Source organism: Mauremys mutica, chromosome 5, assembly GCF_020497125.1.
Source record: "Mauremys mutica isolate MM-2020 ecotype Southern chromosome 5, ASM2049712v1, whole genome shotgun sequence".
In the NCBI taxonomy this organism is placed as follows: domain Eukaryota; kingdom Metazoa; phylum Chordata; order Testudines; family Geoemydidae; genus Mauremys; species Mauremys mutica.
In genome coordinates, this window is record NC_059076.1 from 124653679 (window position 1) to 124673067 (window position 19389).

Here is a 19389-nt window from a genome sequence, read left to right on the forward strand (position 1 = left end):
CAGGACATCTGGAACAAAATCAATAATGCCAGAAACACCTTCAGGAGCTTAAATACAGTCTGGAAATCATCAAAATACAACACCAAAACCACTCAAGATTTATCAGCGCTGTGTACTTTCAACACTACCTTATAGTTCAGAATGCTGGGGAATGAGAAAGTATGACATGTCCAAACTGTCTTCCTTCCATACAACCTGCCTCAGAAAAATCCTCCATATCTTTTGGCCCAGAACAATCTCAAACCAAGATCTATTGACACAATGCAGCCAAGAGGATATGAGCACCATCATTGCTAGGAGGTGTTGGAGATAGATTGGCCACGTGCTTTGGGTGGAAACTGATTCCATCACCAGAGTAGCAATAAGATGGACACCTGAAGACAAGCGAAAACAAGGCCATCTGAAAACAACATGGCAAAGAGCTGTGGAAGCCAAGCTGAAAAACCTGGGGCACGGTTGGGGAACCATTGAAAGACTTGCCAGAAACAGAATGGAGTGGACAAGCGCCATCACTGCCCTAAACGCCAAAGGCATAACAACATGATGACATAGATGCACTCCTTACATAAAAATTAAAAAAAAGACATTGATCTCTGGTAATCTTAGAGAAGTTAGCCTTAACCAGGGCCGGCTTTATGACCCATAGGGCCCGATTGGCATACTCGGCGGCGGGGCGTCCGCTCTGGATTTTCTGCGGCACCGAAGGACCCCCCTGCCGCTAAAGACCCCCACAGGGGGGGCCCCGTTAGGCACAGGCACGGGGCTGTCTTTGGCACAGGGCCCAATTCCGGGGAATCATCTTAAAGCCGGCCCTGGCCTTAACATATAGAACTGAAAACCTTTAGTTGTGCCTACAGGTCCTTCATGCCTTATAGCTATGGAAGCAAGTGAGCTAGGATTAAAAGTTCAGGTTGCTGCTCTACTCTCACCTCGGGTGTTCTCAGAACTAAGGGCATTTAGCTGTTTCGTTGACCTTTGAGGATCGGAGATTAGGCTCTTACCACACACCACATGGGCTGTAAGTTACCCCTGCACAAGGGAGCCGCAGCCTCAGCTCCCTTTGTAGCAGACTTCTAACATTTTAACGCAGAACCTAAAAATGATTTCAATCGATTCTGTCACCCCTCCCCGGGTTCCTAAGGGGGTGAGCCCCAAGTGAGCTGCCCCACCCCCGCGAGACTAACGCACGCCGGGAACGGAGAAACGTTGCATGCTGGGGAGTTTAGGCCCTGCAGGGTACTCCGGCGAGCGTTGCACGGTGGGTACTGTAGTCTTCCCCGCCCCTCGCTCAGTGCGCCGGACAAATCGTGGAGCGCGGTGCTTGCTCCTGCCGACTGCCCCAAGACTCCGCCCCGTGCGTCCTCCTCCGAGGTGGGCACCGTGCTGCGCTCCGCTCCCTCTCAGTCCCGCAGGGGTGGGGCAGTTTTCACCGCGAGGCGGGAGTTTGAATCGCTCTGGCGGGTGCCGGCCTCCGCGCTAACTGCCTCAGCGCGGCCGTTGGCCCGGCCCTTCCCTCGGGCACGACGGTCTGTGGTGAGTACCTGGTGGAGGGGTGGCCGGGCTCGCGGCTGCGGCTGCGGCAGCCTCTCGACATCCAGGCTGGCAACGTCCTCCGTTCCCGCGAGGCGGCGGCGGTTGGCCGGGCCCGAGTCCCTCCTCTGCTGCCTGGGAGCGCGCGGTAGCCGGGTCGCTCGCGGCCGGGGGGCGGGTCGTACTCAGCCTCGCTCCCCTTGGGCCCGGCGCGGTTCTGACTCCCACCCCCCGCCCCTCCTGCGCTGCCGGTGCCTGCGGTGACGGTCCTCGTGGGTGGGCTGCTTGGCTGAGTGAAAGGGGCCTTCAGCCTGACTAACAGGAGTGGGTTTGTCACTTGTTTGTTAGGTGGCTCATGAAGTCCTGAAGGATTTTATAATCCCGGGTCTTTTTTAAAGTGTTTCCCTGCTTGTTCTTCCATTAGAAATCCCGGGCTATCTGGAAGGCAGAAGTAGGGTGGTGACATCACAATTAGTAACTATCCCTTCTCACCTCTGTCTTTTTAACACCTAAATCAGCTAAAGCCTGGAAAAGAGATTTCTGGGTGTTTAGCACCCTTCCTTCTCCCCGCCCCAAACAAGTAGTCCAGCAAAAGTAAGGAAGGCCCAGACTTGACATTCTTGGTACTTTTAAGGTAATAAACAGGAAAAAAAACAAAAACAGAAAAAAAACCCTTTCGGGCTTTATATGTCCTAAACAAGCAGAAGAGCACAATCCGGAGTTTGCCTTCTTTAAGATAAGGGTGCCTGCAGTCAGCACTGTTTAGTGGAGTAGAGGTGCAGTTTCTAGGCACCAGAGAAATTAGCAGTGTTTCTCATGGTGGAGTGTGCCTTTCTTAATTGCTGCTAGATTATTCAAGCCCCTTCTTTAATTTAAAAAAAGAGTTGAAGACTTTGCATTGTAATAGATCCCGGCACAGCAGAGTATCTACACTGGATACAGTTAATTCATATTTCACATTTAACAATAAATAGGTTTCGTTATAATCTTTAGATGCACGTGTAATGGCAGGATTGAAGCTGGGACCTCTAGAGCTTAGTGCATAAGCTTAGTGCATAAGCTAAAAGTTAGCTAAGGCTGTAGAGCAGACTCATTTTATCTCTCTCTCTAAGCGTGTTATACCAATATAATAAAAACCAGCAGGATCTTATTAGGAGGGATAAGGCAAAGATGCCACATTTATTGTAAATACCATAACAAAACAAAAGACAACAGTAAACAACGTTGTTTTACTACTTATTTCTTATACACACACACACACACACATATTCATTCACACAATCATTCATTCAGGTTCTGTATAGATGTTATAGTTACCAGCCTAGATGTTGCTCATGCCAAGTTACTGGCCAGGTATCTTGGTCATGAGAGTGGAGCCGAGTCTGTGTCAGATGCATCTGATGCGCCTGGAGGCTGGCAGCAGAACCATAGACTCAAAGTTCTCAGTCTTTAGAGTCCAGTTTTATAGGAATTTATTCCTATGTCAGTTCATGAGAGTTGCTTCATTTTGCTGTTGCTAAATCAATCAGCAGATGGCTGGCTCCATGTTATTAGATGTTTTGTTTTTCCTTCCTTTGAGGTGTGGTGGGTGGATTCCAGTTTGCCCTCCGGGGGTCATCTGGTTGATCCCACTTGACACCACCTTCAGCCAACACTGAATTCTTCAGGCTGGTGACTCCCTAACCATTCATTCACATACATTCTCTATCTTAATCACATCTATTTCACTGTCTCTTTACTTTTTGGGGTGTTACCAATTTATGTGAGACTCCCTGTCTTTTAACAAGCAAAGATAAAGTGAGATGAAAACGTACAGAGGGTGGGGGTCTCTATTTATACACTATAACAGCTACTGTTTTGGCTTACTTAGGGCTTGGCTACACTTACAAGTTGCAGCGCTGGTGGAGGCTTTCCAGCGCTGCAACAACACCCCGTCCACACTTGCAGAGCACAACCAGCGCTGCAACTCCCTGGTTGCAGCGCTGGCTGAAAACCCATCCCGGCAGGGGTATAAGGAGTGCAGCGCTGGTGATCCAGCGCTGCCCAGCAGGTGTGGACACTCACCAGCGCTTTACCTGTCCTCCAGGGAATAAGGAGGTATCCCAGAATTCCTGTTCAGCCACTCTGCACATCAGTTTGCACTCTACTGCTCTTGCCTCAGGTGACCCGCCCTGTAAATGCCCCGGGAAATTTAAAAATCTCCTTCCTGTTTGCTGCAGCCAGGTGTGGAGTGCAATCAGTTTTAATCAGTTACAGGTGACCATGCCTCCACGCGGCAAACGAGCCCCAGCATGGAGCACTGGTGAATTGCAGGACCTCATCAGTGTTTGGGGTGAGGCATCTGTTCAGGCACAGCTGCGCTCCGGCCGTAGGAATTACGATATCTTTGAGCAGATATCAAGGGCCATGCTGGATCGGGGCCATGATCGGGACGCAGTACAATGCAGGGTGAAAATTAAAGAGCTGCGGAGTGCCTATTACAAAGCCCGAGAGGGGAATCGACGATCCGGAGCTGCTCCCACGACCTGCCGTTTTTACAGGGAGATGGATGAGATACTTGGGGGTGACCCCACTGCCAATCCCAGGATAACGATGGACACTTCTGAGCAGGCTGGGGGACAGGAGGAGGAGGCGGAGGAGGCGGCGGAGGCGGAGGCGTGGGGGGGGGAGGAAACCGCGAGTGAAGCTCCTGGCATGGGGGAAGAAACCGCAGATTCCCTGGAGGCATGCAGCCAGGAGCTCTTCTCAAGCCAGGAGGAAAGCACCCAATCGCAGCAGCCAGCAGTTGCAGAAGGACAAGCAGAGGAGCGTGTTACCGGTAAGCGGCTTTTATTTTCTGGGTGAAATGTTTCTGGAGAGGAGGGGGGGTTATGGATGCATGCATGCCAGCCTCTAGATGTGGAATAGCCCGTTGATGTGGTCTATCACGTCGCGGTAATCTGCCTCAGTTATCTCAGCAAAAGCTTCATCCAGAGCGTGGGCAATATGCCTGCGCAGGTTTATAGGCAGAGCCACTGTGTCCCTTGTCCCAGTGACGGTGACGCGTCCGCGCCACTCTTCTGCCAGTGGTGGGGGGACCATTTCTGAACACAGGCAAGCCGCATAGGGTCCCGGGCGGAATCCACATTGCTCTAAAAGAGCCCCCCGCTGTTCCCTAGTGACTCGCAGTAGGGAAACATCTTCCAGGATTAAGTCCTGTGAAAAATGTTGGGAGACTCTTTAGTGAAGAGATAGGGAGATAAGATCACCCCTGCATCTGCATCTTCATTTCACTCAAACCCTCTAGCACTCCAGATTACCCGAAGCAACCAGCTCCCCTCTATCACCCAAGCCCCACTTCTCCCCATATAAGCACTGCTCACTCACCATGTCGTGGCTTCTGTAGTGTTATGCGTGTGGGTAAAAGAATGCTTAAATAAGAACTCACTCCCTCAGTGTAACAATTCATGTCTGGAGATAGTGGATACAATGCTGCCCGTGTTAAATGTTGTCATTTCTGTTTCTACAGTGACCTTGACTACTGGACTGCCCAGATGTTCAACATCACAGAGGCTTCAAAATTTGAGAAAAAATCCCCGAAAGAGCAAAGAAGACATGCTGAAAACTGTTCTTAATCAGTCTGCTCGAGAGAGTAAGGACTTGAAGGATTGGCGAGAGAAAGAAAGCAGGACACGCAAGAGAAATGCAGTGGCCAAGAGGAAAACCACGGAGCGGCTGCTAAGCATCCTGGAGCGCCAAGCGGAGTCTATAGAGTCACTCGTTGCCATGCAAGCAGAGCACTACCGTGCTACTCCCCCACCCGCCCCGTCCTTTGTGCCTTGTGCCCCAATGTCAGCTCAAACCACCTTTCCCCAGCATCCAGGTTCTTACCACCACCAGCTGCCTCCAACACCTGTATGTTCCCCAACCAGCCCTGATACCTACCACCACCCTTACCCTCTGCATTCAACCCCCATCACCATGCAGTATATGAACCCTGAAGTGCAGGATTCATTAAACAGCAATCCAGACAGGGCATATGCAAACTTGTGACTGTACAGTTCACCAACCCACACCCCTGCCCTCTTGTGTTCATGAAATGTTGTGTGTCTGTCTGTCTGTCAAGGAAGTTTTTTTCTTTTCAATAAAACAATTCTTGGCTTTGAAAACAGTCTTTATTATAGCAGATAGTGAAAGATACCTTAGCCCAGTAAAGAAAGAGGCACTACAAATCATATTATTATTATGGATAATAGAATAACAGTGTAAGCAGTGCAATTCACTCCCATGCAAGGCAGCAAACATTATTGTTGGCTTTCAGCCTCAAATTCTTCCCTCAAGGCATCCCTAATCCTTGTAGCCCTGTGCTGGGCCTCTCTATTAGCCCTGCTCTCTGGCTGTGCATATTCAGCCTCCAGGACTTGAACCTCGGTGGTCCATGCCTCACTGAATGTTTCACCCTTCCCTTCACAAATATTATGGAGGGTACAGCAAGCGCATATAACCGCGGGGATGCTGCTTTCCCCCAAGTCTAGCTTCCCATACAAGCAACGCCAGCGGGCTTTTAAACGCCCAAAAGCACACTCCACAGTCATTCTGCACCGGCTCAGCCTGTAGTTGAACCGGTCCTTGCTCCTGTCAAGCTTCCCTGTATAGGGTTTCATGAGCCAAGGCAGTAACGGGTACGCGGGGTCTCCAAGGATCACAGTGGGCATTTCGACATCCCCTACTGTGATCTTCCTGTCTGGGAAAAAAGTCCCTGCCTGCATCTTCCTGAACAGGCCACTGTTCCGAAAGATGCGTGCATCATGCACCTTTCCAGGCCAGCCTGTGTAAATGTCAATGAAACGCCCGCGGTGATCCACAAGCGCCTGGAGAACCATAGAGAAATACCCCTTCCGATTAACGTACTCTGATGCCAGGTGGGGGGGGGCCAGAATAGGAATATGCGTCCCATCTATTGCCCCTCCACAGTTAGGGAAACCCATGTGTGCAAAGCCATCCACAATGTCCTGCACGCTCCCCAGAGTCACGGTCTTTCTTAGCAGGATGCGATTAATTGCCTTGCAAACTTGCATCAAAACGATTCCCACGGTCGACTTTCCCACACCAAACTGGTTCCCGACCGACCGGTAGCTGTCTGGAGTTGCCAGCTTCCAGATTGCAATAGCCACTCGCTTTTCCACCGTCAGGGCAGCTCTCAATCTTGTGTCCTTGCGCCGCAGAGTGGGGGCGAGCTCAGCACACAGTCCCATGAAAGTGGCTTTTCTCATACGAAAGTTCTGCAGCCACTGCTCGTCATCCCAGACTTCCATGACGATGTGATCCCACCACTCAGTGCTTGTTTCCCGAGCCCAAAAGCGGCGTTCAACGGTGCTGAGCATTTCCGTAAATGCCGCAAGCACTTTAGTGTCACACGCGGCAGGCAAATCCATATTGATATCATCGTCGGAATCCTCACTGTCACTTTGGAGCTGAAGGAATAGCTGGACTGCCAAACGTGTTGTGCTGGTGACACTCATCAGCAGAGTCCTCAGCAGATCGGGCTCCATTTGCCACAGAAATCGCGATTCACACAGAGAGTAACAGAAAGACACTCACAATGGCGCCAAACGCTGCTGGAAAGAGTGAATGCTGGGATGTGAAGCGATGCACCACGGGGCGCTGGCAAACAGGAAGCGGAATGACCCGCACACTTCCTTCCCCTTCCCACAATACTCAGCGCCAAAACGGCGCCAAAACGGGACGAGGTGCTCTGTGGGATAGCTGCCCACAATGCACCTCTCAATACAGCGCTGGAAAGTGCTGCAAGTGTGGCCACACTGCAGCGCTGGTAGCTGTCAGTGTGGCCACACTCCAGCGCTGGCCCTTCCACAGCTGCATGACCAGCGCTGTAACTCCCAGCGCTGCAACTTGTAAGTGTAGCCAAGCCCTTAGAGTTAATTAATGTTTAACAAGTTTTATACAAAGTATTTCTTTGAGCAGGCTTCACACAGACACAGCTGGTGGCTTGCAGGTTAGAATCACAAATTTACTTTTAACATAAACCTTTAGTTATAAGGCATCAATTAACAATAAGTCATTTTTCATATAAACCATGTTTAATATAAACCTTCTTTAATATCCCTACAAGCGGTCCTGGTGCCACTAGATGGGACACACCCAGGAGGTGTGTGGGTTACATGTGCACATACCCTCTCTCCCCACACAGTTGACAGCGCTTATTATTCTTAATTCAAAGTGGCTTTACTGAAATACTTCTTCCCTGTCCCCAAACAGGAAATAATTGATGGACATTGGAGTGTCAAGAGAAAAATAAAAAGGGTTTAAAGGACAAATTTCCAGGGGCTGACGGAAAAACCTTAAAAGTAATACTTTGAAGTGAAAGGTAACTAATTATTTTTTTGTGTTTTATCACAATATAAAATATTGGTAGATTTTACACTTTATCTGATATCTGTTCTTAAATACCATGTTTTAAAATGTTGCTGTGATTCTAGGATATCTAATTGTAGGTCTGGATTGTAGGGAAAACTTTTAATTTAAATCAAGCAGTTTTCTCAGGCTCTAATCCTGCAAATACTTATACCAGGGATGGGCAACCTATGGCACCCTGGCGGTCCGGGCTGATTTGTTTACCTGCCGCGTCCGCAGGTTTGGCTGATCGTGGCTCCCACTGGCCGTGATGGGCTGTGGGAAGCAGTGCTGGCTGAGGCATGTGCTGGCCACCGCTTCCCGCAGCCCCCATTGGCCTGGAGTGATGAACCACTGCCAGTGGGAGCTGCGATCGGCTGAACCTGCAGACGCAGCAGGTAAACAAACCAGCCCGGCCCACCAGGGTGCTTACCCTGGCAGGCTGCGTGCCAAAGGTTGCTGATCCCTGACTTATACACTTGCTTAACTTGTCTAACATGAGTAGTCCCACTAAAATCAGTGGGACTACTCACAATAGTAAAGTTAAGCTAGTGGATGAAGTTAGGACTTCACTTGGCATCAAAATTGCAAAGTAACTGAAAATATTTTTGTTAAATGGTTATATTTAGAAACCAATTATTATAATTCAAGGATGACTAATACAGTTTTGTAAATGTGGGGGAATTGATATACACTGCAAATCCTATTAGCATGGTATTTCCTTATTTGTGATCTGACACTTGCTTTTTTCTGTGCAGTGCCTTTCTTATTAAAATCCCTGAATACATATTTTAAACAACTTTTTTTATTTACCATTGGGCTAGCAGACAGACTCCAGATTTTCCTTGTGTTTGGATATTTTTTAAGGCTGCTTGTAGATCTCTATATTCATAGCAAAAGTGTTGCCTGTAATCATGAACAGTGGAAATCAGTTTGTGGAAACTCTAAAGAAAGTTGGTTATCCAAAAACTGCTCAGCTTAATGGAGAAGACTTTGACTGGTTGTTTGAAACTGTGGAAGATAAATCATTTTTGGAGTGGTTTTGTGGAAATGTGAATGAGCAGCATGTGTTAACTGAAAAAGAACTGCAAGCTTTTGATGCTCTTCTTAAATCTGGCAAGCCCATTTTAGAAGAAGAGGCTTTGGATGAAGTTCTTAAAACCTGCAAAACCTTTGATTCAAAATCAAGTAGCATGGATGAAGGAGAACTTCAGAAGCTAGAGGAAGAGTTTCAAGCTCTTCAGAAAATTAAAAACCTAAAAATTCATCGTCGTAATAAGCTTCAAATGATGACCTCAACAAACAGCCATATGTCACTGAAGTTGAATGATAAAGCAGAAGCAGCAGCTAAAATTCTGAAAGAGGGACAAGGAATTTTCACTGCTATAAATACTAAGATAAATAATGAACTTCACTCTCTTACTGAAGGAGTTAAGAAGTTGACCTTTTTCTTCACCTTTTCTGACTCAGAACAAGGCTTAGGTCCTCATCCAGTATTTTTATCCCAACTTGCCTTGGATAAATATTTGTGTCAGGAAGAGAAAAGCACTGCCGCACTTACTTCATACACAAAAAAACAGTTTTTTCAAGGTATATCAGAATTGGTTGAAAGCTCAAATGAAGAAAATTTCCAGCTTGTAGATATAAGCAAGCCATTAATTTGTGATGAGAACAATGAAGTCTGCAAGGAGAGACTTGAGATGGCTAGGCTGCAGATGGCATATATTTGTGCTCAACATCAGCTGATTCAACGTAAAGCTAAAGATTTAAGCATAAGCTCAGCTGTACAATGGGCAGAGAATAATCTTCAATCCTTAAAGAACAAGGTAAGCTGTTAAAGAGAATTATGTATTCTAGTGGAAGTCCTAAACAAAACCCAGACTTGTTACTCTGGATTTAACAAAAGACTAACTGGTTATTACTCACTTTTTAACTTGAATGTTTTTCCTTTAGTGGTAATAAAATTTAATACTTATAAAATCGCAACAGATTCTGGTGCATTTAGCGAAATATAATTTCTTAGGTATCAAATGGTGTTATTAGTACCATGTCTCAATTCTAGAAATATTTTTAAATAGGTCGTTGGTCCTTTGATTATGTACTGTTGATTTCAATTGATCTATACTATATGAAAGAATGGAGAGCCTACTGCATGTTTATAATATATTAATACAATTAGAGACTGTGGTTGAGTTTAAAATTTTTCATTGCATATTGGGCAAAAATTTAAAATAGTAAACATTTTCCTGCCCCTTTTCTTGTTTAGCATAACTTTTTAATACCTGCCATCCCATCTACCTTTTGCGTGAAGAATTTTCAAAGTTACAAGTTACTGTTTTGAATCTGGCTAATCACAAACAAGATTCAGTTTGACTAAAAAGATGGAGGTTTTTATCTTTATTGACCAGACCATTCAGGATTTTCTGTGTTCGTTTACTTTTTTGAATGGTAGTTCTAGATGTCCCTTGATTTTCACAGAGGAGCCATCATTCCTTGAGGGAAAGAAGTCTGGCGGCTGGGAAAGTGGTGGGGAAACAAGGATCAGATGTGTCTGTGAAAGTTTGGCTGACTAGAGGAAACATTTTGGTTGGGAGGTTTGGCATGGAGAGCTAATTTGTCGGGGATGAGTGTGTGCAAGGGAGCTGGGTTGGCCTGAGGGAATCAGATTGGAGGCCATGTCACACTACTAATGGAAAACACTACATACAGAACCAAGAGGAAAGGATGGGTTAGATAAGACTGGTATCTCAAAAAATTTCCAAAATAAAACTCCAATAATTTTGGAATCACTTTATGAAAGTGTAGTGGTGATTTCCCCCCTCACCATACAACTTTAAAACCTCGGTTATGTATCTGGTACCATAAGACTTGTTTGCATATGGCATAATGATTAAGGCCATGTTTTAGTCACAGGTATTTTTAGTAAAGTCACGGGCAGTAAACAAAAATTCACAGCCTGTGACCTGTCCATGACGTTTACTAAAAATACCCCTGACTAAAACTAGGGGGGTGCATGACTCAGGGTGCGCCCCGGGTGCTGGAGAAGGGGGTGCAGCCTGGGGAAGCACCGTGGATGTTGGGAACGGGGGAGCAGGTGCTGCGGGGGTGAAGGGGGAAGGCTTCTTACTCAGCTCCTGGGAAGTGGTGGCCCCAGCTCCCTAGTTCTGCAGGCTGCCTCTGCTCTGCCCCAAGCCCCGGTTCTGCAGCTCCTGTTGGCTGGGAACCTTGGCCAATGGGAGCTGAGGGAGAGGAGTGCCCCCCCCCCAAGTAAGCAGTGGCTCCAAGCCCTGAGCCCTCTCACACCCAAACTCCTGCTGCTGGTAGCAGTAGCAGTCAGTGCTACTGACTCAGGGGTTGCCCGAGCTGCTCTGGCAGCTCCTGGGCCAGCCGCACTGGGCTGCTGCAGAGGTCCTGGAAAGTCGCGGAATCCATGACCTCTGTGACAAACACGGAGCCTTAATAATGATTGATAAGTGAGACTGCAAAACATATTTATTAAAAGTTCGTTGTTTCTTGGATAAGAACATATCTGCCAGTTCCTACTCTTGGGTCCCTCCGTTCCTCAGCAGTACAGAGACAGCTAGTGTTGTTGTGAATGAGGTCATCAGGGACTACCTTCGATGGTTGTGATTTTCATTGTCCTGAAAAACTCAGGTATTAAAGAACAGTGTTTAACACACATACATTGTGGTTCACTTTTAAAATCATATTTACTTCTCAGACATAAAAAGGCTCCCGTTGTCCAAGATGAAAAGCTGCCAATTCTAAGTAAAATACAAACACAACAACTGAGCTGACAAATGACCATTCTTTTAAATCTAGCCTTAGAGACTGAGATGCTAATGTTTTAACTTCAGCACCTAGTTTATTATGAAATATTGAGAAAACCAATCTGTACATTTGATTAAAATATGCTTCATGGTGTGCTGCCTGGACATCAGTGCAGGTATTAATTGATAAAATTCTGAACTCAACGGTTCTGTCCTTTGATTTTACTTCCATAATTTTCTACCACTTTGATTCAACAAATGGTGGCAGTCCTATGGAAATATTTCTTTGGGTCTTCCCTTAATCTTACATCTCCTCAGCTATTTTCCATTTGACTTGGTAATTGCATGATCCTTAATATGGAGTTAAAACTAAATTATTTAGGGAAAATGGGAAATGGTAGCATGGAACATGAATAAAAATGTTAGTAGTCTTTGAATATGTTCTTACAAATACTTTTGTTTTGCTTTTTGTAGACTTTTGGAAAAGAACACCTTGAGGCTAGAATTTCTAGCTTAAACAGTGAAATTTCAAAAATAAAAAAACAGCTAACTCAAATAAATAATGAAATACTGCCTTCCCTGGTGAAGGAGAATGCACAGCTATTGAACATGCCTGTGGTGAAAGGAGATTTTGATTTGCAGATTGCTAGACAGGACTACTATACATCAAGACAAGATCAAGTATGCAATCAGTTGCTAAAACAAAAAGCATCATTTGAATTTCTTCAGCTAGCTTATGAAATTGAATTGAGGAAACATCGGGATATCCATCGTCAACTTGAGAACATAATACAAGATCTGAAACAGAGCAGCAAGGGTCTAGAACAGAGACTGGAGATGATGTCTGACCCACTCATATCTCAGCATGCAGTACCAAGGAACACTATTAATTCAAGGGATGCTGCCTCTCATAGGTAAATATTGTACAGTGGTTGTCAAACTTTGACATGAAGTATTATGTGGGAGCTAGTAGACCTCTGTGTAAGTTACCTACCATTTGCTGTTATAATCTTCTTGCAATCTCTTACTGAGACGCTCTAATTAACTGCAGCAGGCCTTTGAAATTCCTACCAAGAACAAATCCATGGGTCTAGACACTTGCTTTTACTTGTCATATGAAATTCTGTTTGGGTTTGGATGAAATAGTTAACTGTTCAAATTTCCATTTCCCTGCTTTTCATGGTGTTGCTCCAGAAAACTTTAGCAGCATGCCAGAATAACTGAGTGTGAATGTTCTAAGGCCAGGCCCATGCTACAGTTGGGGTGGCAGAACACACTGAACTGAGAATACCTAGTACTGGCTAGAGCTGGGTAAAGAGGGAGAGTTGGAATGAACTGCTGGAACCGGTCTGGAATGAACTGCTCCCTGGATCAAGCATGAAGCCCCGTCAGCCCAATCCCACCCCTTTAGGGTACCATCTGTGGCAGGATCCTCCCCACTTCTGAAGGGAGCACAGAGCTGGGTTTGGTTCCACCCAATTACTCCCAGGCCTAACATAGCCCCAGCGGCCACCGCCCCACATTGGAATAATAGGATTCTCCTGCTTTTAGCTGATGTAGCTATCTAGTCCTGTAGCTCGAATGTTGTGGGGTGCTGTAGGTTCAGGATTCAAACCCTGCTGATGAGACATTTTGGGGGCTTTTATTCCAATTGTATATTTATAGACTTATTTTTACCTTTTTTTAAAAACCTACTAAAATACATAGCAAAAGAATGATATTAAAAGAACACTTTGGTTATGGTGAAGCTCTGAGAAGATAAGAAAAGTTGGATTTATGGTTCCCTGTGCAATTTTAATTCTGCTCCCTTGGTAATACTGCATGTATGTTCATAACTTGAGTCTCATGGTATTTGGGTTTTACTTAAAGCCTCAACTTTTTGAATCTGAGTATTACATAAAAATCTGTTCATTTAAAAACAACAACAAAGTCCTCATGGTTGTGCAGAAAAGCTTGAAAAGAAGAATAGAGTGCACCCTAAAAGCTCAGAAACCAAAAGGCACATGAAAAGAACCTTTGGCTTAAAAATTAGGCTTATTTGTAAAACGCATCTTATGATTTTGGGGGGCATGATCATGTGTTGTGACTGTTTGGAGTTAGCAGTAAGTATGATACGGTAGAACAGTGATTCTTAACCTGAGGCCCCATCAGCACAGAGTTGTGGTCCATGTGACATCCTCCGGGCAATACAAGTAGTATTGGATGCGGCCCACAATAGTAAATAGGTTGAGAACCACTGCAATAGAACCTCAGAGTTAAGAACTGACTAGTCAACCACATGCCTCATTTGGAACTGGAAGTATGCAGTCAGGTAGCAGTAGAGATGGAAAAACAAAAAACTCCAATTACAGCTCAGTACTGTGTTTAACCTAAGCTACTAATAAAAATAAAGGGAAAGCTTAAAAAAAAAATTTGACAGGGTAAGGAAACTGTTTCTGTGCTTGCGTCATTTAAATCAGTGGTTCTCAAACTTTTCTACTGGTGACCCCTTTCACACAGCAAGCCTCTGAGTGTGATCCCCCCCTTATAAATTAAAATATTTTTATATATTTAACACCATTATAAATGCTGGATAGCAAAGCAGGGTGACACCTCGCGATCCACCCTGTAATAACCTCGTGACCCCCTGAGAGGTCCCGATCCTTAGTTTGAGAACCCCAGATTTAAATTAAGATGCTTAAAAGCAGCTTTTTTTCTTCTGCATAGTAAACTTTCAAAGCTGTGTTAAGTCAACGTTCATTTGTAAACTTTTGAAAGAACAACTATAACGTTTTGTTCAGCGTTACGAACAATCTTCATTCTTGAGATGCTCATAACTCTGAGATTCTACTGTACAATCTTTAACATGATTACATACATTTTTTCCCTCCCACCTAATGCTATAAGAATGTAACAGAACATAGCAGACATCACTACTTGCTGAGTGACTTCTGTTCCCTCAATGATACAGTCAACTATGTTACCTTTGTACTAGTTCCCTCATCATATTTAGTCATAAATACCATGTTGAAAATTTTATGAAGATTAGTATGGATTCATGGTGGTATGTCAAGGTCCAAAAGTAGACTGATTTACAGAGATACTTAATATCTCCCATTTCCACTGAAGTGAGTGTGAACTACAGTTGCACAGCACTCTTGGAAAATTACTGGCAGGTCATATTTTATTTGGTGTCAAATAGGGTTTAGATTTAGGCACCCTAATTTGAAAATGTAAGTCCTAATGTACAAAACTGGCTTTGTTTTGATTCAAATTAGGAGGTATAGCAGTATGAGTGGGTTGGGATGCTAGAGAGGTGCAAGGTAATTTATTCTACAGATCTATAAACTACTAAGTGATAAAGATTTTATCTTTTAATACTGTTATTTATATTCAATATTTGATTGTATTGCTAAAATAGTAGAATTTATGGCAACATAGAGCAGTAACAGGTGTACTACATTCAGATGCATCAGTGTCCCAAAAGTAAAGAATAACATTTTAAATAGGTTAGCAGTTGAGTATCTAGGGTTCTACCATTTACAGGAAGGAACATGTTACAAATTCCCAAGTACTGTATATTTTTAAAGGATACTTAAAAATTTCTGCCATTAGAGAGTTATCTTAAAATTCACTCCTGTCAGAATCAGTTTTACCATCTATTATACAAGTAATTCCTAAGATTACTGCAACTGAATAGAGGAAAAACATTTTTCTGATTTTTTTTTTCAGTTTATGTATTTGAAAGTACTTTGTAGCGAGTTTCACTCTTTACCTTTTTATACATTCATTTTCCTGTTTGTGTAGGGTTTTTTTTCCCTCAGGGAGAATTATTTTTTCAAATATAAGAAAATGCTTGCTAAAGCACAAAAATTGGCAGTGGGACTTGGATAGGTGTACTGTCCTCAAACTACTTTTAAACTAATTATTTTAAATAGACTAGATTGCAAGTTGATAGTGTCCCTTTAATTGCAGCTTGAAATATTTCAGACTTCAACCAACCAATGCTTAAACCAAAAAATTAGGGTGGTCTAGAAGTGACCAGGAGCAGCTCAGAAGTTAGCAAGACACATCACTCTGACATTGTTGGGCAGGACTGTACTTGCCTTTTCATCAGAATGACTTCCCAGAGATGAATGTGAAAAAGCTCTGTCTTAGCTAATCAACTGGTGGCCTAAATGTGTACTGAATTTTTTAAAAGATGAATATTGCATCTCTAATTTTTGTCACTGTAGGCTATACCAGCTTTTGGAAGGAGAGAATCAGAAACAACAATTGTTCAGAACACATGAAGGCATTGAACAAGTGGCTCAGAAATTAAAGCAAGACATTACTTCAGTGCAAGATCAGCTAGCAGTATCTTCTCAAGAACAATTTCTCTTTTTGTCTAAGCTGGATAGTGATTTAGATGCACTTTGTGACTCTCTGTATTGTGGAGGAAATAAGATCTTGCTTAGTAACCAGGTAAGTCCTTATTGTAGAACTACAACTATTGCTGCATTAGTAAGCATATTTTGCAAATGATTAGTTATACAGACAAAAGGGTCTGTAGTTAAATAGATAAAAATAATATATTTCACTAATTAATACTTCCTTTAGTATTAAAGAAGTAAAAGTAGCTTTTTTCCAAATGTGTAATTATCAGATATAGGTCATAGTCATTGGCCATGGCAGTTTAACAACTGATGTATACCTCTTTGCAGGGTATGTGTTTCATCAGTTTATTATGTCGTAAATTGAATCTGTGAATTTCTAATAGAAAAACTTAAGATGTTTCTTTCCTGCTACTGTGGTATGGTTTGATGGAAATATATGGGCTGAAATACAATGTTATACTACCACTTTAAAAATCTATAGTAATATTTTTTTCCTGGCAGCAACTCTTTCTAAGAATGTCTTTGTTCTGTTCTGTGTTTATATAGTGCAGGGGGAGGGCAAACTACAGCCCACAGGTCGGATCCGGCCCATCAGGGCTTTCAGTCTGGTCCATGGGATTGCCAGCCCCATGGTGTAGCAGGGCTAAGGCAGGCTCCCTGCTTGCCCTGGCCTCACGCTGCTCCCAGAAGCAGCCAGCACCACGTCCCTGTGGCCCCTGGGTGGGGGCAGAGGGCTCCGTGTGCTGTCCTTACCTGCAGGCACCATCCCCCACAGCTCCCATTGGCTGGGAATGGGGAACCGCGGCCAATGGGAGCTTCGAGGGTGGTACCCACAGGCGAGGGCAGCATGTGGCGGAGCCACCTGTTGCTCCTCATCTCCCCCCCCCCCCCCCGAGCCACTGCCAGACATGCTGGCCAATTCTGGGAGCGGCGCATGGCCAGGGCATGCAGGGAGCCTGCCTTAGCCCTGCTGCGTGCCGCTGCCACCCTAGAGCCACCCTAACCCCAATCTTGAGCCCCCTGCTGCACCCCAGCCCCCTGCCCTGAGTCTCCTCCTGCACCCTGCATCACTCCTGCACACCACACCCCTTCCTAATGTAATCTGGTCCTGGCCCATGACTGGGCTCCATGATAATACTAATAATAACAGAAGCAGCTTAGACATTTGCATTGAGTCCTTATAACAATCAAATTAATAGCTTACCTACACTAAAAAGATTAAGATAATTCAAGCGATGAAGCAGTGAAAGATGGAAAAATACAGGTACCAATAATCTGGTTCCAGTTTAAATCTATGAAGCATTATTTTTGTCTAAGTGCAAGGAGTACTTTTAGAATTGTAACTACTTTTAATGTGAGTAAAATTGTTGTTCTACCATCTTGATCCAATACCAGACAGATGAATAGATTCTGATACCCTTGTTCACATTAAGTACTAGTTGTCTCTACTTGTAATCTCACTTAGTTGAGTGGGACTGTTTGTAAAGTAAAATACTATTCAGTGTGAGTGTAAAGGTATTACAGTCTGGCCCAGATGAGTTCTACAAATCAAATGAGATTAATTACCTTGTACCTCGTACTTTTGCTTCTTTTCATTAGGCATATCCTGTGTGTTGTGCAAACCTGCCTCCAAAAACTAAAATATTTTTTATATTGTAGTTGAATTAATGTATCCACAATGCAAATGTAATAAACTTTCCTTTTTTTTAAAAAATTTCTGTTAGGAACTAACAGAGCAACTTTATCAACTGGAAGTGAACTTAAATAAACTAAATCAGCTTATTATGGATCTTCTTGCTGATGTAAAGGCCAAGAGAAAAGTTTTAGAGACAAATACCCTGCATCAGATGGAAAGAAAATTGTATGTGTATTTTTTCAAAGATGAAGACTATTTGAAAGATATCGTGGAGAAGCTCGAGCATCAGTCTCAGGCTCAAACTATTGGTCTAGAGGATTAAACATTAAATGCATCTTTGTTCTACTGTTAAGATGCGGAAATATTTAGTGTAGACTTTTCTTTATGATTCAGTAGGAAAACAAACCTTTTGGATAAGTGCTTTATTTGATAAACTAATATATCATTAGCAGCCTTATCAAGAACAGACTGTAAGCTCCTTTATAGTTTTTGGCGTACAGAGGCTTTGGGTTCATACTTCAGTTTGTGAGGGTTTGCTTTAGAAGAGAGGGAATGCATTAAGTATCTAGATATTGCTAGACTACATATTACCCTCTAGTACTTAATGTGCAGAGTAAAATGCAGATTCCTGCTTCCATGATATGCTTCTTCTTTGTCTTCAGATGCTATGAAATCCTCTTCATATGTGATCTGCAAAGTGAGTGCAGAGTTCTGTCCTGCGATCCTTTGAGAGGATGTAAGGTGCAGTTGTGCAAAAGTGACAGCATGTTTGGGTATAGACCAAGTGTGTCTGCATTTTTTTTTCTACGAATTGTCCAAAATCCCTTGGATTAATTGATTGCCCTTCTTTCCTCTTCATTCTACTCTTCCAAACTCTTCCTAGAATCTTGAATTTCTAAGAGCAAGAGTTTTGAACTTGCCTTTTGTAGCAGGGTGTCTCAAAGATGTTTGTGTTCAGCAGATAATCTGCTATGATCTGTTTCTTTTTTGGCTCACTCTAGAATTTGTAGTAACACAAATTTCAGAATGTTTTAATAACTCTGCTAGACTTACTCAATTTTTAATAAGAAAGATTTTTGACTCATCAACTGTAACCCCAAGATATGTGTAGCAAACAATATAAGAAACTTGTTATAGATTAAAGAGAATTAAATGTGATTTCACACAGTTATGATGCCTTTTCTCTACTGTGTCCATTGGATCTGGATCCTGATGGGAGCAACAATTCTACTTGCTCTCTGGTCATATACAGATATGTTTATAAATATGTATTTGATAAAGGGAAGCAAATTAAGACTGGCTATTTTTATAACTGCAGGTAACATTATTTTTAGTGTATAAATAACATTTTAAATATGTTTTTAACTGTAAAATTGTATTTGACAATTATTTTTCATGTTTAAATGTATGAGCACAGTCTCTGTTAAAAGTATTAAGTACTTTAAAATATTTGACGTTTGTAAGTCTGCACTGTCTTTTTTGAATCCTATTAAATGTTTAATCATCTTGACTATAAACATCAATAAATCATATCAAGGGTAAAAACACTACAAGTTAATGGAATGTGTCCTCCTACACCCTTTATTAAAAAGAGAAAACACAATAGGTGCATTTATGTCCTTAATATTAAGTGATTTAAATCCGCAAACATAAGAATGTTTCAGGTTAATGGTGGGACTGGTTGTGACAAGCATAACATTTCTAT

General features: G+C 43.4%; 2 protein-coding genes across 4 annotated transcripts in view; both read left to right on the forward strand.

Annotated features, from left to right (window-relative positions):
- Window positions 1-1507: 1507 nt before the first annotated feature.
- Window positions 1508-19389, forward strand: part of POLN (DNA polymerase nu) — a 258875-nt gene continuing 240993 nt past the window's right edge. For 2 of the 3 annotated variants that reach the window (XM_045017374.1, XM_045017372.1), the window contains exons 1-2: window positions 1508-1533; window positions 7789-7897. The gene's annotated coding sequence lies outside the window, so the exon portion shown is untranslated. Of the gene's footprint in view, window positions 1534-1830; window positions 1855-7788; window positions 7898-19389 lie in introns of those variants that run through there. The other variant, XM_045017373.1, reaches the window with a different exon arrangement.
- On the forward strand, window positions 1512-19355 carry HAUS3 (HAUS augmin like complex subunit 3). The gene is made up of 6 exons (XM_045017376.1): window positions 1512-1533; window positions 7789-7897; window positions 8682-9749; window positions 12168-12607; window positions 15908-16136; window positions 17773-19355. The coding sequence occupies exons 3-6, from the start codon at window positions 8838-8840 to the stop codon at window positions 18004-18006; spliced, it is 1815 nt and encodes a 604-aa protein (XP_044873311.1). The 5' UTR covers window positions 1512-1533; window positions 7789-7897; window positions 8682-8837; the 3' UTR covers window positions 18007-19355.